Source organism: Strigops habroptila, chromosome 9 (assembly GCF_004027225.2).
Source record: "Strigops habroptila isolate Jane chromosome 9, bStrHab1.2.pri, whole genome shotgun sequence".
Classification (NCBI taxonomy): domain Eukaryota; kingdom Metazoa; phylum Chordata; class Aves; order Psittaciformes; family Psittacidae; genus Strigops; species Strigops habroptila.
Genome location: NC_044285.2, coordinates 40,838,553 through 40,860,582, shown reverse-complemented (window position 1 = coordinate 40,860,582; position 22,030 = coordinate 40,838,553). Strand labels below are relative to the sequence as shown.

At 53.5% G+C, this 22,030-nt stretch overlaps 2 protein-coding genes across 8 annotated transcripts in view; one reads left to right on the top strand and one right to left on the bottom strand.

Annotated features, from left to right (window-relative positions):
* TSPAN6 (tetraspanin 6) overlaps nt 1–15,311 on the top strand; it is a 31,431-nt gene extending 16,120 nt beyond the window's left edge. For 2 of the 3 annotated variants that reach the window (XM_030497907.1, XM_030497905.1), the window contains 3 exons: nt 408–491; nt 2,112–2,211; nt 3,009–3,677. In XM_030497907.1, the coding sequence (XP_030353767.1) occupies nt 408–491; nt 2,112–2,180 (153 nt within the window). In that variant the 3' untranslated portion in view covers nt 2,181–2,211; nt 3,009–3,677. Of the gene's footprint in view, nt 1–407; nt 492–2,111; nt 2,212–3,008; nt 3,678–15,096 lie in introns of those variants that run through there. The other variant, XM_030497906.1, reaches the window with a different exon arrangement.
* Nucleotides 5,334–14,410, bottom strand: TNMD (tenomodulin). Of its 5 annotated transcripts, none has more exons than XM_030497900.1 (7): nt 14,286–14,410; nt 14,023–14,157; nt 10,778–10,918; nt 9,560–9,661; nt 7,641–7,794; nt 6,436–6,608; nt 5,334–5,936 (listed from the first exon to the last, which is right to left on the bottom strand). In XM_030497900.1, exons 1-7 carry the CDS (start codon nt 14,331–14,333, stop codon nt 5,724–5,726), a joined length of 966 nt encoding a protein of 321 aa, XP_030353760.1. In that variant the 5' UTR covers nt 14,334–14,410; the 3' UTR covers nt 5,334–5,723. The 5 variants fall into 5 exon arrangements, with proteins under 5 accessions (XP_030353760.1, XP_030353761.1, XP_030353762.1 ...); XM_030497901.1 differs by having other exon boundaries at nt 5,334–5,933; XM_030497902.1 differs by lacking the exon at nt 9,560–9,661.
* Nucleotides 15,312–22,030: the final 6,719 nt, after the last annotated feature.

Genomic DNA, 22,030 nt, shown 5'->3' with positions numbered 1-22,030 from the left:
ACCAGCCAGACCCAAGTGTTTGTGTGTTCTGGAGAGCTGGGGAATAAGAAGGTCAGTTCCCAGTGGAGTGTGGGTGCTGCTGACGTCTCCCTGAGCCGGTGCTGCGCAGGCAGGGGTGAGCTCACCCAGCGGGTGATGCAAGGGATGTGCCTCTGATGAATCACCAGCTCAAGGCAAGGCTCAGGAGCACCTTTGCTCAACTCACTTCCCTTGGGAGCAGCCCACGGGCAGCCCTCGCCTTGATAATGCTGCCGGGCTGGGAGCTGCTCCCTGATAGAGGAAGGACTTTGACAAGGCCACGCAGGAGGGTGGCAGCCGGGAGAATGGGAGCATCTTCCCCTGGAGCTGCTGCTGGGTGCTCTGGTGATAAGCACAGCACCCACGGGCCTGCTTTCCCTCCTCTGCAGGGCTGTTTCTTCCTGGTAACGTCAGTGATGGAGTCAAAGATGAGCGTTGTGGCTGGAATCTCCTTTGGCATTGCGTGCTCCCAGGTAAGTCTGCTGTGCCTGGCACAGGAGGAGTGCATACACTAGCACTAGTGTGTGCCTGGAGGTATTTAGCTCCTGCACAAAGGCTGGTGTGTGTCCAAAAGGCACAGCCTGTGTCAGCCAGGGAGGAGCAGCTATTCTGCAGATGCCCCTTGGGTTTAATCTCACCGTTGTGCTGTCCCCAGCATCTTCACCAGCTCTGTTTCCATGAGCCCAGGCTGTTTGGGAAGAGCTCCTGCCTGAAACAACCGGCTTCAGGAAAACACAGATGGAGCCTGTGCTGGGCAAACCCCCTGCGTTTGCTGTTGGGATCAAACATGTGCCCTTCCTTTTCCTGCCCACCCAGCTCCCTGTTTATCAGGGAGGTGTTTTGGCATCACTTCAGCGTGGCTGGGTCCTGTGGGGCATCACTTGTGCTGGTGGCTTACCCTGTCCTCTGTGTCCCGCTGCTCAAGCTCTCCTTTATCCCGCAGGATGCTTCCTGCAGGAGCTGCAGCAGCAGCCCCTGCTCCAGCAGGCTTTATCCCATCAGGAAACGAGGGCCCCCTGGCCGCAGCTCCTGTATGCTGCCTGTGGAGGGGTTTCCCAAAGTGCCGAGGGTTTTCTGATGCTCTTCAGCCTGGGCTCTGGGATGGCCTTGGCATCGGAGGGGCTGGAATTCACCTTCTTGACCCAGCACATACAGGCTGTGCTGTGAGCTTCCAGGTGGAAGTCGACCTGTGCCAGCACAGAGGGGAAGGAACCCCACTGAGATATTCCTCCCATAACAAGCACGTTGCTGTGTGTTCCCAGTAATAGATGGGCTGAACTGGGAGAGAGATGGGAGCCAGCAGCTCCTGGCTGCAGCTTGTGCTTCCAAGTGCTTTCGGGTTCAAATGAGAGAACCCGAGTTGGAGCCGCTGTGCTGCACCACCACCCCCACTGTCCTCCTCAGTGAGCTTTGGGGTCACCAGGACGTGACAACACACAGGCAGGGGTGAGCTGCACGCTTCCATCTGCCACATTATCCCAGCTGATGCCAGGCTTGGGAATTGTAACCTATTCCTGGCTTTTATCGCTCTTCCAGCAAGCCTTGCTGAGCTGTGCGGCCGGCTGGGACCCACCATGCAAATGTGCCTTTAACTTTGCTTGTGTAGGTCAAACTCCAGCAGGATCTGGCCCCAAATGTCTGCTCAGGGGCTGGGAGGATGTGTGGTGATAACAGGAGCGTGTCCTTCAGATGCTGGTGGGAAAACACCAACCTTGTTGTCCTTGCGACAGGGAGAGGTGGCTGCTGTTCTCTCGTGGCTGTGTAATTGGCTGTGATGCTCCTGATAGCTGTGTAATCTCCAGAATTGCCGTAAAACACGAGATGCTTCATGAAGCAAAATGTAACAGGACGGGATGAGGAGCATCTCTTGTGGGAAGCTTGTTTGGCTGCTGCCTGCAGGATCCTCTGCTTCAGCCTCTCGGTTATTCCGAAGCAGGGCCCAGCAGCCCGTGTTGTGGTTTGTAAATGCCACTGTCCATGCTTGGATTTTATAATACTGGGGCTCTGGAGCAATTTATCAGGTTTTTCCCCTAAAAACTACCATATCCTGGTTTCAGCTACATCTAATGTGTGTTTTCTTTTCTCTTTTTCAGTTGGTCGGCATCATTCTCGCCTGCTGCCTGTCCCAGTACATCACCAACAACCAGTACGAGATGGTGTAGGTGGCCTCCAGCACGCTGTGGCTGTGGCCAGGTAGGTCTGTCCAGTGAGGTACGCTCGGTGGGCAGCCTCTGCATCCCTGGCTGCTGCCTGGTCACCCGTGGGGACCCTCAGCATGGTGCTGGGTACCACGTGTGGGGATGGAGGGCACCTGCAAGACGGTGTCTGCTGATGTCGTGTGTGCTGGGCTGCACCCCCAGAGCGTGAGCAGCAGGTCAGGGAGGGGATCCTGCCCCTCTGCTGCGCTCTGGGGAGACCCCCCCTGCAGCCCTGATCCAGCTCTGGGGCAACAGCACAAGAGGGACGTGGAGCTGCTGGAGCGAGGCCAGAGGAGGCCCCGGAGTTGCTGCGAGGGCTGGAGCAGCTCTGCTCTGGAGCCAGGCTGAGAGAGCTGGGCTGGGGCAGCCTGGAGAAGAGAAGGCTCCTGAAGGGGAGACCTTAGAGCAGCTCCAGTGCCTAAAGGGGCTCCAGGAAACCTGGAGAGGGGCTTTGGACAAGGGCCTGTAGGGACAGGACAATGGGAATGGCTTTAACCTGCCAGAGGGGAGACTGAGATGAGCTCTGAGGCAGAAGCTCTTCCCTGTGAGGGTGCTGAGGCGCTGGCACAGGTTGCACAGAGAAGCTGTGGCTGCCCCATCCCTGGCAGTGTTCAAGGCCAGGTTGGACACAGGGGCTTGGAGCAACCTGCTCTAGCGGAAGGTGTCCCTGCCCGTGGCAGGGGGTTGGAACTGGATGAGCTTTAAGCTCCCTTCAGTCCAATCCATTCTGTGATTCATTTTAAGCTGTGTATAGCCCAGCCTGCTCTGCTAACGCTGTTCCCTGTGTTGCAGGACGTGCTCTCCATGGCTCTCCACCACCTCCAGTTTTCCTCTGGATGCCGCTTCGGGAAATCTTGCTTTGAACTGACTGATCCTCTCACCTAGCTCATAGGAACGAGCGCATCAGCTGCCCTGCTGCGCTCGGGGACTTGTCCTGACACTACTCTGCTGTGCCACCGTGTGGGATAATCGGTGTAGCTGCGGTGGCTACAGCAAGCGAGCAGCCCTCGGCTCAGTGCTGTGCCTTGGGGGCCTCCTGGTGCTCCTCTCAGTGCCTCCATGGGGAAAGCAACACTTCCCACATCTCCAGCAGCCCCTCTGGACGTGGTTGCTCTTGAGATGGGGCTGTTGCCCTGTTCAAACCCACGCTGCCTGCCCAAAGCCCTTGGCTCAGCAAGGCCTCAGCTTGTTGCCAAGCTCTTCCCTCTCATCCCTGCCCTGGGGTTTATATACTTCTTTATAGTTGTACTGTCTGAAGTCCAGGCTGTAGTGATTCTTTGTAAGCTGTAGCAAGGTCTGGTGATGTAGCTCCTGGTGCCTTTCCCTTGGTAGGTGTCCTTGCACCGAGTCAGCTGTGACTTGATTGTCAGTATTACATGCTGCTTTAACTCGTTTTGTGTATCGAGTAGAACTCTCTTGTCCTGAGACACAATAAATATTAAGATATTTTACTCTATGAAACCACCTTGGCTTTTCTTTTCATCTCCTGGCGCTGCAGAGAGCAGCAAACCCCACTGGGAGATGATCCAGTTGCCCCAGGCTAGCCAAGAAGCTGTGGACCATTGCAACTCGCATCTCCAATGCTCGCTGGTGCACTTCTGCTTAGCAATAACTCCTCTAATTGAATTTCTTCATAGCAGTGCTTGTGTAAGTGTGCTGGAGCAGGAGGATGGAGCATCCCAACCCCATGTAAAGGTGTGGGTCACTCAGAGCAAAGGGTAGGGCAGCAGTGCTGGAGCTGCCTGTGGGTCCAGCCTCTCCTCAGGGTAAGAAACACGCATTTAAGCATCTGTGTTTGCTTGGTACCATTCATCTTCGGGCTGTTTGTCGGGAGGCTTTGCCTTGATGGGGCCATGTGGTGCAGTGAAACTCCCCTCCTTGGGGGCTTTTTGGGTCTGGAGGATGGAACTCCCAAGGGCTGTGGCTTGGAGCACGGAGGAGGGTGGAAAAGGAGCAGTTAAGCCCTTGTAGGAGCGGTGGCTCTGTCAGTGCACGCCTGGCTGAGCTGTCCCACGGCACGGCAATGACCCAGCACGGGGCAGCCTCGCTGCTGATGGAGCAACCCGAAGGGAACACCCGGAATCCTGGTGTGTTGCAGTGAGTAAATCAGAGTGCTGACAGCACTGAAAGCCTCCCGGGTCGGGCAGCGTGCGTCAGAGCACGGAAACCAGATCGGAGAGACTGGCCCCCAGCGGTTGATGGATGGATGGAGACGGGAACGTGGGAGAAGCAGGGCCAGGTTTGGATAAACCCACCCTCATCAGAGGGAAGTGTCCCTGCTGCTGCTGGCAGCTTCCTTCCCAGGGCACACTTATGGGGTGATGTTGTTAGAGGGGAGCCCGGAGCTTCCAAGCTGCAGCAGGAAAAGCAGCACTGATGGTCCATGCTGACCTGGGGAGCGCAGAGGCTTGTCCAGCCTGCTGGTCCCCATGGCCAGAGACAGGCACCCATCAGAGGGTGCAGATCATACCCAGTTAAATAGAGCTTATGTAGGCACTTTGCTTTAATTTGCAGAGACATCAGTGATGTCCTGGAGGTACAGGCATGTGCTGGGGGGATGCCAGGCGGACTCACACTGTCCTGGCAAAGGCATTGATGTGCCTTAGTGATGTGGTTGGACCCATTGAGCCAGGACACGAGCACGGGCTGGTTTTCCCTGCTGCATTCAGACCTCCCCTCGTGGGGATAAATGTCTTGGGGGATGCATCAGAAACATGTGGTGTCCCCGGGGCTGTTGGTGTCCCTTGGGATGCCGTATGTGGAGCTCTGCTGCTCCGCTCAGCACAGCTGTGAGCAGGGATGGAGGGAGCTGCCCTTAAAATGTGCTTACATCCCCATGGGAGCCACAGGGATGCCGGGAGAGCCTGGCAGCCCCGGGGACACTGCACAGGGGCAGCGAGCAGGACCTGGCCTCTGCTCCCTCTGGCTTTGGCCACCCAGATCCCCAGGGAGGCTCCTGCCTTCTCCTTGCCCACATCGCTCCTAATGGGGCTGGAGCTGTCACTGATAACTACTGAGCACATCAGAGCACGCAGGAACAGCGGGTTGGGATGTGCTGAACAACTACCAGCGCCATCAGGGAGCAAATTAGGGACCTCGGCATGTTCCCAGTGAGGTGAGTGCTGGCAGTCCTGCTCCTTGAGTTATGGATGCTCGTGACGAGGCAGCTGAGCAATTAGATCACTCCCAGACCCATTAAGCATCCCAGACTGAGACTAAACGACTTGCCATTTTCTTTGCAATCGCTCATACGAGACATTTATTGTTTGCCTCTTGCCGCTCAGCGTGGCAAACACAGACCCCACAGCACTTGTGGGGGGACCACACATCCCTGCACCAGGGGTGCGTGAAACACACAGACCCCCCCAGCCCCATGGCGCAGCGCAGGATGCCGGGGGCAGGCGGTGTGTGCACAGTGAGGGTGCTGCGGTCAGCAGCAATTTGGGTACGTCGGGATGCATCCGGATGGGTGGCAAGGCGTGATGTGGGCATGGGCAGCACCCGAACCTACACCCTGCCCAGCATCCGAGCGATCCACCAGTTGCAGGGCATGATGATGCGGCAGATGACCCTGCCGCCCTGGTAGCAGTAGGGGTAGGGGTAGTAGCCGAGGAGGGGCTCGCAGACCCGCCGGCAGTAGCGGTTGGCACGGCGGCACTGGGCGCAGCAGTAGCCGCGCTCATCCCACAGCGGGTGGAATTCCAGCCCGTTCTCCGACTGCTGGGAAGAGACAGTGTCAGCACAGAGAGGGGGATGCGTGGCCGAGGCATCCCGGAGCATGGACAGGACAGCACCGGGGTATAGGAACAGCACCCCAGGGGCATGGACAGGACATCCCCAGGGGCATGGATGGGTGATAGGACAAGGGGTGATGGGTTTGAACTGAAACAGGGGAAGTTCAAGTTGGATATAAGGAAGAAGCTCTTCCCTATGAGGGTGCTGAGGCGCTGGCACAGGGTGGTAAAGTGGTAAATGCTCCATCCCTGGCAGTGTTCAAGGCCAGGTTGGACACACGGCCTTGGAGCAACCTGCGCTAATGTGAGGCATCCCTGCCTGTGGCAGGGGGTTGGAACTGGATGATCTTAAGGTCCTTCCCAACCCAAACCATTCTATGATTCTATGACATCCCAAGGAGCACAGCCAGGACACCCCAGGAACATGCCCAGGACACCCTGGGACCATGTCCAGGGCACCCCAGGGTGTGATTCCCTGCACTCACGTAGTCGTTGACAGGCAGGTCCTCCTCAGTGAGCTGCCGTGAGCGACGCTTGGGCCCTGGCTGCGCATCCTTCTCCACCTCGTGTTCGCTCCCCCCGTCCAACCAGCTCTGGTTGTCTATGAGCAGCTCAGGGTCTTCTTCTTCTGCCCCTTCAAGGTTGGCCAGCTCAGGAGCTGCAGGAAGAGCCCAAATGTTGCTGTCAACAAGCAGGGAGCAGAGGGACAAATGCAGCAGCAGGTATTAATGTCTCTACCAAAATCTGGTGCCAAGGTACAAGAAAAGCCCACCAGCAAACTAGCTGTACTCCATTGTCTCCTGCTTTTACCAAGCCTGGAGGGGCTGTAGGAGATAATATGGTGAAAGGGTTAGAGAAAGCATGTCCTGTTCCCTCCCCATGTTCATGGGTGGTGGGTGCCCATGGGCGGTTGTCGGTGTTATCTTCATGGGGGAGTGGGAAAGCACCTCCTCATGGTGCTTCTGTGGGGGGGAACTTGTAGGGCACCAGCAAAGCAACATGATTAGGCCCAGCACCCATAGCACCGCAGCGACATTGATTTCCTTTGCTGAAACCCAACTGCAAATGGGGTCTAATAGTGGGGACCGAGGAGAAAGGGACCAACATCTTCCTTGTGCAGCAGGGATCTCTGATACCCACTTGCTCCCAGGAGCATCAGTGGCTGGCTGGTACCCAGGAGGGATGAGATGCTCCTCAGTGGCTGCAGAGCAGAGGGAGGGTGTTTGAAACTAGCTCAGAGAAGCGGGTTAGTGATCAGTGGGTAATTGCACTGGCACATCTCAGAGGCCACAACCTCTGCAAGGGCAGTGCAGTGAGAGCCAGAGCTGCAACCCCGTTGTGTGATTTAGATGCAATGTCTGCTCGTGCTCAGGTGTTCCCACAGTGATGAAGATTTAGGCATCCCCATTCCCAGCAGTGTTGGCTTCTTTACAGGTACAAAGGGGTTGGGGTTTAGTTTTGCTTTGTTGCAAGGAAGGAAAGTGGCTGCTCTGCAAAGTGCAGGTCAGTGGGGAGCCAGCAGGCAAGTGCTTTGCACAGAGAAACTTCAGCCCCTGCTATTGCACTGGCTGTGCTCTCCTGTCATCATGTTCATGTCTGAGCTGTACAATAAGCCCATGGAAATGGGTTCCTACCACGTTGGGGACATGGTGGGTGACAGGGCCTCTGGATAGGAGATGGCTCCTTGTACCTGCTATGGGCGTGGGGTGGATCCAGTAGATGGTCACGTTTCTGCAGATGTCAAAGATCTTGGAGCTCTTCAGGAACTCCTTGTTCTGGATGGGCTTTTCCCCGGGCACCCAGACCACGGACTGCTCGAAGTACGTGGTTGTGATTTCTTCTCCCTGGAAGAAGAGCCAGATTGCACCCCTGCATGGTGAGACACCCTCTTGCTCCCCTTGGCTTACCCAGAGGCATGTTTCCCTTCCCAGGGAGCAGCTTGACTTCATTTGCCTTGTGGTGCTCACCCAATGCAGATGCAACGCCCCGCTGGTCCCACCATGAGCCTCATCTCTCCCGCCTCCTTTCAGCCAACACCACCCTGCTCTCCTCTCTCCGTTCATCATGCTTCAAGAGCCTTCTCCTGCGTGGTCCCCACCATCTGGAGGAGCCTTCTGGAGCGCCCCAGCTCATTTAAAACTCGAGATTAAACCATCCCCTCTCTGCTTTTCTCTTACTATTTAATTTCTCTCTCCTTCTGCTGCCGATTTTGTGATCGAACGCTTTAATTTATTCCTCACAGAATTCCTTTGCACGGCCGTATCCTGTAATTTATAGCACATGTCTCTGCCCTTGCATTAGTCCATGGTGTGTTTTGGCAGGCACTTAGGGAGGGAGATATATAAAGATTATTGAACGGGTCTGCGCTGAGCTATCTGCTGAGGCGACTTGTGTGTGGTGGTGGTGGTGGGAGCCCATAGAGCAAGCTGGCAAATGGCATCTCTTTTCTTTCCAGGAGGCATCTGGAGCTGGATTTCTCTTTTATAGAGCTTTTTCTTATGGTTTTGGGAATTCTTAGGGAAGAGCCAACACAACCTGACCCAGTCTGAGTCGGTTTGGAGCCTATGGTGAAAGCAGCTGGGCTGGAGAGGCGCTGCCTGAAGGACACTGGCAGCACACAGGCTCTGGGAAGAGATGAGCTTAAATCTGCATTTATCTCCCTGGGTTTTACACTGCAGCTCTCTACCCGGGGCAACGTTCTGCTAAAGCCTGGGAAGCCGTATCCCTTTTACGGCGGTAGCTGAAAAGATCTATTAGCTTCTTATGGCATAATCAAAGAATCAGTGCCTGGGAATTTGGGTCATGATTCAGGGAAACGCTTCTGCCCACGCTTCGATTCAAACACATGTCCTGCTGGTGCTTCATCTGCAACGGCTTCGCTGGGGGGTTCAGTGTGCGAACACCCTTCATCTCACAAAGGGGGAGGCGGGAGGGCTGTGCCACCATAGGGAGCATGGGGATGGGGACAAGTAGGGATGCTTTCGAGGGACTGAGCCACCACCGCAGGTTATGCTGTCAGAGAGGGGTTAAAGCCATAGAATCCCAGCCTGGTTTGGGCTGAAGGGACCTTAAAGCTCATCCAGTTCCAAGCCCCAGCCACGGGCAGGGACACCTTCCACTAGAGCAACATATGGACTCACAAAGGATGGGGAGGCGGCCGTGGCGCGTCCCACCTCCAGGGCTGCGCGCCAAGCGCTCTCTCAAATCCCATTCCTTAAACGTGGCTGCTCTTTTAAATTCATTACTTCTGCCTCATTCTGCTTAAGAACAGGAGGCTCAATTCTGGGAGGAAACAATCTGATTGACTTTTTGATGCCTGCTAATCCTGAGCTGCCTTGCGACCTTTTGACTACAACAGGATTATTGTTCTTGATCTGCGGCATTGTGCCAAGAGGTTTCTGTCTGCCGGCGGCCTAATCCTGCCTCTTTCCACTTGTTTTTAGAAGCAATCCTCCGAAATAAGATCATTTTATGAAGCGATCACAACTCATTAGTCCTTTCTTGCAGCGTCTCTGGGAAGGCAGAAGCTGATGGAGGTGGTGCTGCACTCCCAATGCTGGGCACAGGAGAGGGTTTCACCGGGGACACAGGGCTCCCCTACGCACCTACCTCAAGCTCCGGGATCTTGGCCTCTGTAGTCTCAGGTAGGACTTTAGTCTGAGTTTTGATGAAGCATTTCTGAAGTCCCACAAAGAAGATGCCAGTTATTCCCTACACCATCAGAACAAACAGCAAACAAGCAGTCAGGGCAAAGCAGGAGGAGGAATAACCCTGTCGTATTGAGGGTGCATAGAATCACAGGATAGTTTGTGTTGAAAAGGACCTGAAGATCATCCAGTTCCAACTCCCTGCCATAGGCAGGGGCACATCACACTAGATCATGTCGCCCAAGGCTCTGTCCAAACTGGCCTTGAACACTGCCAGGGATGGAGAATTCACAACTTCCTTGGGCAACCCATTCCAGCACCTCACCATCCTCACTGTAAAGAACTTCTTCCTTATATCTCAACTGAACTTCCCCTGTTTCAGTTTGAACCCATCACCCCTTGTCCTATTGTTACAATCCCTGATGAAGAGTCCCTCTCCATCATCCTTGTAGGTGCAGTAGGTTGAGGGTTTAGTTGTGCTTTTCCTGTTGCTGTTTTTAGTGCAAACCCCGCTCAGCAGCGGTGCTGAGATGTACGAACAGGTTCTCCTGAGGGATTTGCAGTTTATGGGTTGGGAGAATTGGGCTTTTTACAAATATTTTCAGGCAGGCAGTAATACAATTTTCCCTTGCTCCTTTTCTCCTTATAACTACCAGGAGCTGTGCTTATCAATAAAAACATGCAGAAGAGCATCTGACCGTTATGGGTAAATGAACTTCCAGCCCCCGGTTCCTGCTAGGCTATTAGCTTAAAGTTTTGCCATATGTCACTGCACAGGATATTTCCCTACAAATTTTAATTAGGTTTCAGAGAGAGCCTACAACATTGTCATGAGGGTTTAATGCTCTGCAGACAGAAAAATGCGCTGGGCTCGGATAGATTTATGGTGATTGTGTTCCTTCGCAAGGGTAAATCCAATAACTGGGTCTTGCTTTTAAAGATGCATCTCGTTGGAACTGAACCACTCCACTATTAAATATCGGTGGAAGCTTATGTAGATACACATCTCCTTTCCTTTGAGAGCATCCCCAGGGATGCTGCACGTGGGCATTGGTCTCCCTGATGCAGAAGCAAACCATCCTAGGGCTTGCTCCAGCCACCTGTGGTGTCCTAAGGGATCCTGTTGGTCCTGCCGCAAGAATTCAAGCAGGGTCCCAGGGACAAACCCTGCAGCACTCACGTTTTTGAAGTCATGGATCTCCAGGATTTCCTCACTGCCATTCCCGCTGCTGAAGGTCTCTGTCCTGGCCAGCGGGTCTATCTCCATCACAATCTTCTTCTTCTCACCGTGGCTGAAGAATGTGTGTTCCATGTCATAAACCTGTGAGGGACAAAACCACACAGAGGTTGGCACAGCCTGACCCGAATTCACCTGCTGCCCAGTGGGTGAGCAGGATGGTGCTGGGGCATGACCACTGGAGCTGGGTACCCTGCATTGGAGCCGCTCGAGCTGGGATGATCACCTGGATAGCGCAAGGAGAGGCAGCTCCCGGGCACCAGGGCTGGGAAGAAGGGCAGGATGAGAGGGGACATGTGTGTCAAGCCTGAGAGATGCTCATCTCACACTTGCACCAGGAGCTTTGCCACAGCTCAGCCTTTGCTGGTGCTTTCTGTGGCACAAGCCTGTTTACATCCCAGGCTGAAATGAAGTCCTGAGCCCAAGGGACCCCACTTTCTTGTTCCATCACTGTATCCCCAGCTCCCTTGCTCCATCACTGCATCCCTGGCTCGCTTGCTCCATCACTGCGTCCCTGGCTCCCTTTCTCCATCACTGCATCACTGCATCCCTTGCACCACCACTGCATCCCTGGCTCGCTTGCTCCACCACTGCATCCCTTGCACCACCACTGCATCCCTGTCTCCCTTGCTCCATCAGTGCACCTTCTGTTTGTCCTGGAAAAGCCGAGGTAAAAGCCTCTCTCTGCCTGGAGGAGATGAGGGATTGCCTGCGGATCTAAGACCTCCTCCAGGGCTGGTGAAGAGCTTTGGGGCGTAGCAGCCGGCTTCCCGTCGGCACTCATCCCTGCGGGAGCCGGGGGGAGCCGTGCCGGGGGGAGCAGCCCTCTGCTGCTCTCAGGTGCTCACCGCACGCAGCCAGCCCCGCAGCGCTCCAGTCTCTGCGGATGCCTGACCCTTAAGGAATGAGCAGGGGCAGATGCTATTTGAAGCACAAAAGTGATCCCGCTGTCACAGCGAGAGCTGGCGAGCATCAGGGAGTCTCGCTTCCCGAATCTAATGGTGTCATGTGGAAGAAAAGGGCTTGTGCAAAACCCTTCCAATCCACAGCTCAGGGGGGGTGATGGAGGCACAGGGATGGGGATGCTCTATTCATCCTCTGGCACGGCTGTGGAGCTGGGGAAGGAGCACCCTGCAGGGCCCTGCAGCCCCAACCCGACCCCCCTTTTGGGGTCCCCTGGTCCTTGCACATCCCTCCCCATGAGGGGGTTCAGAGCCTTTCAGCAGTGTTTGTAGCATCAGCATCCCCTGTTTTGCAGCCTGGATGCAGAACTGGCCATGCAGGAGGTAACTGCTGGATACTTTTATCTCTGCTTAAAACTAGAAGAGCGATGTGTGCCTGGGCAGCCATGAGCATCTCCCGCTAGTCAGCAGGAGGCTTTTCTAAAGATATATAGCCACCAATGGATTTTATGGCATAGCAAAAAAGAGCCTGCAGCCTAAAATGGCTGGAAGACTGCTAGTTCTGCCTGACAAAATGCACACAGTGCCATAAATCACGTCTAGGGGGTAGGATCCTGGGTGGCACCTCACCTTTGAGTGTCTCTCCATCTATGAAGAATGACTTTTGCCCTTGCAGAGGTCAGGTAACCCATTTGGGCTTTGCTGGCTCATGCTGCTCAGAGAGCTGTGAGATATGTTACAGGACTAAAGATGACACTTGCTGTGTTGGATGCTGCTGAGCAGAAGCCACCCCTCAGAGGAACAGGTCTTCTTTAAAGCCTTTTTTTTCCACTCCTCAGCTGCATGAAGGGAACTTGAAGGTGTTTTTGTTCTTTAAAGAGTTTGATTCCCCTTGGATTAGACTTCTGAGTGTTAGGAACTTCCAGTCTCCTGCATCCTGCTTTTCCCAGAGGATTCCTGGCCCAGCTGGAGAAGCCCACGAACACCAAGGACATGGTGATGCCGGACAGCAGGAGCATCCCATGCAGCTCCACTGCAGGAACACCTTTGCTTCCTCAGGCTTTGTGAAGGGCTTCCAGAAACAGCACCAGGCTCCATCCTCCCCCTGTGCCCACCCTTGGGGATGCCGAGGGCTGGAACTATGAGGCTGCAGCAATGGCTCAATGGCTCGGAGAGAACCTCCCCTCCAGGGGTTAAGAGCTGGCACACCCCCTGCTTTTCGAGGAACAGTAGAGGCTTTATAATGGTCTTGGCAGGAGCCCCGGGGCACATATGGCTTTTATTGCTGCTGCTTTTCTTTTAGGAGGTATTTATTTCTATTTGCTGATAAAAAGACCAAGTTTCCAGCGAGCGGGGTGCTTCCTCTGCCCAGCGGGAGGGCAGCTTGGCCGGGATGCTGTGGCTCCAGCACGGGAGGAGAGAGGAGATGCCATGTGGGAAAGGGGCCGCCTTGTCTGTGCATGGGAATGCTGGAGATGCTCTTGAGAGCTGGCAAAACCCTCTGGTGCCAGGGCGCAAAGCGGGGCCTCCTCAATGGGCACGGACACTCGAAGGAGGATGAGGAGCACCGAGCAGGCTGTTGGCTTCAATGCGGATTCTGTGATTCAAGGTTAAGTGATTTGCTTGGGGTATGGGAGGCAATAAAAGGCAGCATTGCCAAGATGCTGGGCAGAGATGTATGGGAGATGTGCAGCCCTGCTGCTGCCCCCGACACGCTCAGCACTTAGAGCAGCGTCTGTCTGGGGAGCTGGGAATAAAGGAGCCCAATCCAGTTAGCAGGAGCTCCTCCAAAAGCTAATCCGTCTCACCGTCCCCTCACATTGCAGACACATTAAAGTAAGAAATATAATCCATGACAATCAATCACCGCTGCGTCCTGGCTTCCTCTCCTCTTTATGCGGTGGCATAATGACTTTTCCACCAGTTTCTGGCAAGATAATTGAAATGAAATGGAAAATATTTTCTTACTTGTCATGAAATTTGCTGCCGGTGAAAGAAGAGTAACTTTAACTCTTCGTGGCGTAGCTCCCATCCCCTCTAATTGTCAGTCAGGGAAAGAATGCGGCGACAGAGAGAAAAAACCCCAGCCTGTGCAAAGTAAAAGCTAGTTATGAATAATAAAGAGATTTCTAAAAGGCTCATGAATACTTGTGGTCTAAGGAAATGCATCTTGCGAAGTCGCTTGGGTTTTGGGGTGTAGTTAAGTTTCAGCGGGTCGGAGAGGGGGGATGGCTCTGTCTGGGGAAGCAGCACTCTGTAATGCTGGATCCAAGAGTTTTTACTTACTTTTCTGGGCGCTGGGCTCCGGAGGTATTTGACACCAAAGAATATCAGGATAAGAGAGATGAGCAGCACGCTGAAGAGCAGCCCGCAGACCTGGTACCTGCTGCAGGTCCTCTTTCGCCTCTTGGATGCTTCTGCCTAAGGAGGAATGACAAACAGCAGTGGCCAGAGCTCTGCTGGTGACCCAAGGAGGGACACGTACACGTGGGTATCAGACATTGACAGGCTGCAAGGGGGAAAAGTGACAAAGCAAGCCGTGAACTCACATCCAGAAAGCAGCAATCCTCCGGGCTGTCCCGAGCCGTGCCTCCCATGGTCTGCTCCGTGTGCGAGCCTGCTCCGAGGTGGAGTCACAGCGGCTCTGAGCTGCACATGCAGCAGGGAGGGCCGGGTCCTGACGGTGCAGCAGCTTCCCCCGGCAGCTCCCGCAGCGCTGCCTGCTCGCACGCCATTCCCAAGGCTTTGGAGAGGAGCCTGCATGGAGCAGCGCGGCGCTGTGTCCATCGGCCATGGACAGGGCACGGGGTTCTGCCCAACACTTCTGCCCGGGCGGTGATGGATAGAGGTGCCCAGGCTGGGCAAGGGCTCTTGGGCATCCCTGAGCTCTGGGGATGGGGGCACTGCTGCTCTTTGAGGCTGCTCATCCGTGCTCCCTTCCAACCCAAACTAGTCTGCGATTCTGTGATTCCATGATTCCATGGTTCTATATGATCCAGGGGCACTTCTGCAGGCCAAGGGATGCCAGTGAGGCCCCTGTGTGGCGTGGGGACATGGCTTAGCAGGGGAACATGTGTACATGGCCATGGGTATGCATGGGTATGCATGTGTTCATATGCATGGACAAGGGTGTGCACCTGCATATGTGTGCATGGGTGTGCATGCACATGTATGGGTGTGTACATGTATATGTATGTGTGTGTACATGCACATATGTACACATATGTGTGCATGCACTCCCTGCCAGCCCGCAGCAATGCAGTGTGAAGCCCAAGCTCTCCCCATGGAGCACGCTCTGCCACACCATTGGCTTAGCCAGGAATTTCCTGACTAATTTTCCTATTTTTCTCTGCATTCCAGAATTTCCATTTGTTGCAATCGCACCATTCCTTCATGGAAACGAACCCATCTGAAGGAAGACTTCCAGAAATCCAGCATGGAGTTTCTAGTCTGAACAGGATGAGGCTCCCTGGTGTCGAGGAGCTGGCACGGGCTGCTTTGCCAAGCTGTTTATCTAATAAAAACCCGGAGTGCATCATGCACTAATTAAAACTGCAGTGTATAAAAAGAAAACCCATATTGGGCTTGGCTCAGGGTGGGAAATGAAGAAAGGAATTGCTTTAAGTGGGTCCAGTGCTGGCTTTGCCAGCTCCCCTTCTCTTAATCCAGTACCGATCGTTCCAGGATGTAAAGCACACCAAGGGGGGTTTAGTTTAATATTTGAGAGGCCAATAACAGAAGGGAACCATATCGAGGAGTGAAAGACAGCAGGTTATTTGGAGGAGAAAAATCCCTTTTTAATGGAGAGCAGCAGTCACAGCAGAGCCTTTGAAAGTACCCGAAAGGTTTGGGGAATCTAAATGCAGCAAACCTGTGCAGGCACGGGCTTTGTGTCTTCGCTTCTCACCAGAAAGTTCCCCCTCGAAGCCTTTGTTATTCATTGGAAACTGAAGTATCGGGAAACGTTTCTTTTCCCTGTCAAAATTTGAGTTTCAAAGGAAAACTTTGGAGCAGCTCAGCTGAACGACAGTTGTGATTACAGGAGAGAATTACCGCGGTGCCGCTAAGCAGGCCTAATTGATGAGCAGAGTAGCCCATCTTCACAATGCCCCCACTTAGTGTGCAGGAAACACTGCACATACCACTCGTAAAGCAAATTAAGCATTATTGGTTTATTATGCTGTAAGGGAATGTCGAGGTTTTTAATGGCAATCCCTGGAACTCCAGCAGGAGTTGGGTGGTGGAATCAGCTGGAAGAGGGGAGAACCTGCCAGGCTGGGAGTTCATAAATCTCCATAAATACCATTCCAGAGCTTTGGTGAGTGCTGGGGATGGAGTGGTGGGGATGGAGCATTGGGTGTCCCATCTCTGGGCTGGAGATCTCATCTTGCTGCAGCCTGCTGGGCACTGCTGGCCCAGGGGATGGGGAGCAATGGGAATGAGCACACACATGCACACACAACACATGCACATGCAGCCAGCCCCGAGTGTCCTGGCCCCCATGCAGGGAGCAGGATGAGACCCCTCCACACTGCTGCTTTCCATAGAGAGCATGATAAGTATCCAGCCTTGAACCAGGGCAGCAAGTCCTTGGGCAACCCAAACTGGCCTCCTCAGCAGATGGATCCCGACAGAGACATGGATATTTGGGGTGCGAAGAAGGACAGAAACAATAAGAGGTTGCCCAGAGCAGTGGTAAATGCCCCATCGCTGGCAGTGTTCAAGGCCAGGTTGGACACAGGGGCTTGGAGCAACCTGCTCTAGTGGAAGGTGTCCCTGCCCGTGGCAGGGGTTGGAACTGGGTGATTTTAAGGTTCTTTCCAACCCAAACCGTTCTATGAATCTATGATGCCACTCAGGAATGTCTTTTTTCCCTCCATTTCCCAGTTCTCCGGCTCAACATTCAGAGTGTCAGATAAAGAAAAAAATAAAGGACTTTCCATGAAAAGACAACATTTTTTGGGAGGGAAAAACCCTCTTTAAGATGACAATGAGGTTCTCTGCATAAAAAGCAGTTCCGATGGAAATCTCCCATCAGTGCCAATGAAGAGGGAACAATCACTAATTTTCCTTGAAGCTAATGAGCGCCAGCATATATGACAGGGGGAGAATTTAGTCTGATGTGAGCTGCAGAAGAGAAGCAATACTGATATTAATGTGTGACTAATTGATACCCAGAAGAACATTTGAAATGATTAAAAGCCATTTGATTTCTATACAGGGCAGTAAGAGGCTCATTGGCGATGACTGGTGCATCCTTTCAGTTTTCTACGTATCCTCAGCGTAGCTTGACTGCAGCATCAGATCTCTGTGCCTGCAAATGTGGTACCAACTAATTCCCCCTGGACAGCATAAGGGCTTGTACATGGTGTGAGTAAGAGTGAGAAGCCTGGCAGAGGTAAAATAAGTCCCCAAACCACTAAAAAACAGGTTCCCAAAGCAATGGGGCTCCAGCAGCAGCCTCCAGCTGAAACCCTCTGGTGATTAATATGGTGCTCTTTGTTATAATGAAAAACCCATTAAGGTCAGCAGCAGCATCTCCAAGCAGCACTAAATTGGAATGATGGAGACAGTAAAGTTAAAAATGAGCCATAATATTAATGTGGATAGTGAATTAATTGGGCAATTCCATAGGTAGTAAGTAAATCATCTCGTTTACTGTGGGACTCTGGCTGCAGAGTGCTGTGGTGGCAGTAATGGAGCCAGGGAAGCGATACAGAGCTTCAGCATCCTGGGGGGACCACACGGGGTCCATCCCTTTGCTTCTTCTCCTTGGGTGCTGCTGGGGGGTGTCTATCAGTATGGGAAATGCCTCTCGCTTTGCTCTGCTAGGTGCTCCAGCCCCAAAATACATCGTCCAGGACAAGGTGTCTGTCCCTTGGTCCTGTAGATGTGGTCCGAAGCGTCCATTGCCTGGTCCTACAGCCACAGTCCAAGGTACCTGTACCCTGGTCCTCAGTTGTGGTCCAAAGTGTCTGTGCCTTAATCCTACAGCCACCGCCCATGTTGTCTGTCCCCTGGTCCTGCAGATGTGGTCCAAGGTGTCCATCCCCTGGTCCTGCAGCCCTGGTCCAAGGTGTATGTCCTGTTCTGCTGTTGCACACAGGAAGCTTTGAGCAGGCTGGAGGTAGCTTTACGGAATGGCTGTTCCCTGGTTTGAGTGGATCTCACAGGAAAGGCTTCCTTGCCTTCAGGAGAGATGTCCAGAACCATCACACAGCCCTCGGCCACCTCCTGCTGCTGTTGTGTCTCAGACTGGGACCCACTGTGGGGACAGAGGGAGGTGATTTACACCAGGGTGATGCATTTGCACACATGTCAGCGGGGCTGCTGGCTCCCTCCTCGCTTCCAGCATCCCAGACAGCAAACAGAGAGAGGGACAAATCACATCTAAAAGGAAATTGCTCATTAGCCAGCGCCTGATTAGATAGAACCATTTCTGCTTCAAACCATCCCACTTTCTGTAATGTTTGCCAGATGAGAGGACACGTACCTCCTCTTATCAAGTAGCCACATACGGCCTCAGCTGAAGGGAGGCTGCAGTAATTGGCCTATTCATCATTCATTGTTTATCTTAAGTTCACGTTGTCATAGGGAACTCCAGAGACATCCCTGATTTAAGTGAAGAAACTTCATCATTATGATGGAACTGCTCGGGGAGCTGGGCTGGAGACGTACGTGGCCATGGAGATGCCATGTAGCCACATTCCGAGCTGACAAAGCTTTTGGAGAGAATAGAAAGAGATAAATTCGTGGTGGCTGTTCCGATGGAGCCACTCAGAAAGTTATTACCGGAGACACGCGCTTCTCCTTGCTCACAGCCCACGAAAACCCTGCTCCTCTGAGCTTAGGGGGATGTCTACCTTATTGCTGCTGTTGTGACTCCATCGTCAACACAAGTTATTAACAGCGCCGGGGAGTTTTATCCTAATGCTGGTTTCATCTTGATGAATAACAATTCCATGCCTCTGTTCTACCAGCTGAGTGCACAGGTTTATTTCAGACACATCACTTCCTCAGGAATGCTTCCCCATGCACAAGGCTTAGCTTATCTGTAGATGATACTGAGATGGTGCTTGATTTTCACCAGGCTTCAAATATCTCTAATGCAAAGACCAAACCCCATAATCCTGCACTACCGTAAGTCACTTCTCCCAATAAAGAGCTCTTTCCTACTGGGAGTGCTAAAATGTAATGGAAAGCTACATGTGTATTGGTGTTACACCAAAAAGCATTTCCTCAGGAATAGGTTATGGGTTGTTAAGGAATAGCTCACAGCTCCTCTCAGAGAGAAGAAACCAAGGAGAGGATGAGTTGGGAAGTAAGGGGGTGTCTCCTTCTGCCCTGCAGTAACACAAGGCAGTGCAGGACAGGGGCTGTGGTTGGGTTCCATGTTCACAGCAGCAGATGGATGCTCGGGGTGATGCGGGTGCTCCATTGGCAGCAGTTATCACCAGCCTGCTCAGGTAGAAGCAGGTCATTTTGTGATGCCTGTGTCTGTGGATGAGGCCAGCCTGGTTTCTCGAGGCAGTGCAGATGTGCTGCAGTGTGTGGATCCACTGCAGGATGGATGGATGCTCTGGGTTTCTCCAGCAGCAGCAGTAAGCCCATTGGTGTAGGGAGAGGGACCAGGTTCCCCTTCCAAGGATTGCAGGGACCTATACAAGGATGCTGGAGGGGGCCTTTTCATCAGGGACTGTAGTGATAGGACGAGGGGTGATGGGTTCAAACTGAAACAGGGGAAGTTCAGATTAGATAAAAGGGAGAAGTTCTTTACTGTGAGGGTGGTGAGGTGTTGGAACAAGTCAGCAGGTTGCCCCAAAAGGTTGTGAATGCTCCATCCCTGGCAGCGTTCAAGGCCAGGCTGGACAGAGCCTTGAGTGACATGGTCTAGTGTGAGGTGTCCCTGCCCATGGCAGGGGGTTGGAACTGAATGATCTCAAGGTCCTTTCCAAACCAAACCATTCTGTGATTCTATGAGTCTCACCTCTGCCATGAACTCAGTGGGAAACCCAGAGGGAGAAGAACATTTTTGGCTGCATGGTGCTGGGATTGTGTGAGGAGCATAACCAGTGTGTTATCACTGCTTAGTACCCCTAAAACATTGAATATTAACACACTGAGCGTTTCCCACCAAATCAGTTCAGTATCACATAAGCTCCTGCTGAACTGATCACGTAAGCTCCAGTTATTTCACTGTCAGCTGATACACTTATTAATGTTGTTTATTTACTAAAGGCAGAGTTGAGATGACTCCAATCAAGAAGGAATCCATTAAAGCGAGGAATTTGAACACAGTTCATTTGTCTTTGATTGTCATTGACTCTCCTGTTGACGGCGATCGTGATTAATTGTGCTGTGACGTTGTGAGCATCATTTTCCCTCTGAGACCACTTGCAGCTGCAGTGTCCCAGCGGTGGCAGGAGGAATGCCACGGTCTCCTGGGCGTGCTGAGGTTCTGGGGGAGATCCTGAGGCTCAGGAGATGGGGGTTTGCCTGGTGCTTCCTCAGTGATGTCTCTATGCTCTTTTCCCTGTGCTTCAAGCTCTGCTTCTGCCTTTTCCCCAGCTCTCAGACACACAGTAAAGCTGTTCACTGCCCCAGGGCCCTTTTGGGAAAAAAGCAGCTATTTTAAAAATCAATAAAATAAATAAAATGAACCCAAGTCAGCAGATTGCCCATCTCTGTTCCTAATAGAAGGAAGCACTGGAAGGCTCCGCGGCTCTATGCATGTTGGGGTTCATCACTGGTGCTGGTTCCCCTCCAATGCTCACCAGTGAGGAACCCCGTGGGCACCCAGTTAAGGGACACCCCAACCAGCTCTGATCCCATTTGAGGCTCCAGGTGCTCCCCATGAGCAAAGGGAGCTGGAGCTAATGCAGCTCAGCTGCCCCTGCCTGGGCAGGTATATAGGGGATGGGATGGGATGGGTGCAGAGGGGCTTGGGCTGTGCTGCTGTGGCCTTTGGTGGGAATGAGGGGGTTGCTGGGCTCCAGGAGCATAGGGATAAGGATCATGGGGCTGTGGTTGTACATATGAGAGCTGGGAAAGAGGCAGTGGTGGAGTTTAAGGTGTAGGGGAAGCAGGTAAAGCAGCATGGAGACATCACTGAGGAAGCACCAGGGAACTGGGACATAGATGCAGAAGGTGGGCAGCAGAGCAGAGGAGGCTCCAGTGCATGCAGGTGAGCTGTAGGGCCATGGCAGAGCTGTGTGCATCAACCAGCCCTGCTCCTGCAGGGGAGGGAGCAGCACTTGTGCCAGGCTGGGCTGTGTGCCCGCACTGCGATGGGGCTATGGGATCGCCTCCTCCTCCTCCTCCTCAGCCATGTGTGATCACAGATGGGCTGCAAAGGGGGTGTGCAGGGGAGATGACGAGCATATTGGTGCTGATGTACCGTGGCACACAGCGAGCACCCGCCTGCGGGAGCGGGCTGGCTGCTGGGGCCATGGCACTGTGCTGCTGCCCTGCCACCATACCCCTTCCTGCCAGGCAGCTTTGGGGTGCAGCCCTGCCCTGGGGTTAATGGGGGGGGGCCTGGGGCAGTGTCTGGTGGCACTGGGAGCTGCTGTGGGTTGTCCCACCATGACGGGACCCTGCTGAACACCAAATGACTCAGGTATTGCCCTCATGGGAGGTACCAGAGTCCCATGAACCTGGATGGGGCTTTCCTAGCACCCATGCTTGTGGGAGGGCTGGCTTGCACCCCATGTGATGCTGGGCCACTGCTGCTGTGCATGGTCCCATTCTGTGCCCTACAAGCTTGCTGTGTCTGTCCCCATCAGCTCGGTTCTTTCCTTGGCTCGGTGAGTCTCTGCCTTGCGGTTGTGATTGCACACCTCTGTGTGTGGTGTGTCTGCCCTTGCCATCCCACCTGATGTACCATGGGGGTCTGCTGTGGTGTCACAGGCCCATTGTGCCCCACAGACCCCATCTGCAGTGGGCTGAGCCTTTGGAGCAGTCAGCATGCAGACAGCATCTGCATCGCCTCCTCTCAGGTGATACCTTCCTTTCTCCTCTCTCCTTCCCTTCTGCTCTTATTTTTCTCCTACCATTAAGGCTTGAAGCTCCATCTCTCCTTCTTTCCCTACTATCACTCTGCTCTCCCCTTGCTGTACCTTGCAGGGATCTCTTTTTCCTCCCTCCCTGCCAAGGTGCTTCCCTTCTGTTGGCTTTTTCTCTCCTCCTTTGCTTTGTTCCTACATTCCCTCCTGGATTCTCCCACCTCCTCTCTGCTCTTTCCCTCTCTGTGCCACAATCTTCTCCCATTGCAGCCCCAGCATCTCCCCTGCTC

What these genes read in the sequence shown, in the direction of transcription:
- TNMD (XM_030497900.1), bottom strand. Translation starts at nt 14,333, where the DNA reads ATGGGAGGCACGGCTCGGGACAGCCCGGAGGATTGCTGCTTTCTGGAT. An exon ending in GGAGCCCAGCGCCCAGAAAA is followed by an intron (nt 10,919 to 14,022) that starts GTAAGTAAAAAC and finishes TGTCCCTCACAG; the next exon opens with GTTTATGACATGGAACACAC. An exon ending in CCACCCCACGCCCATAGCAG is followed by an intron (nt 6,609 to 7,640) that starts GTACAAGGAGCC and finishes CTCTTCCTGCAG; the next exon opens with CTCCTGAGCTGGCCAACCTT.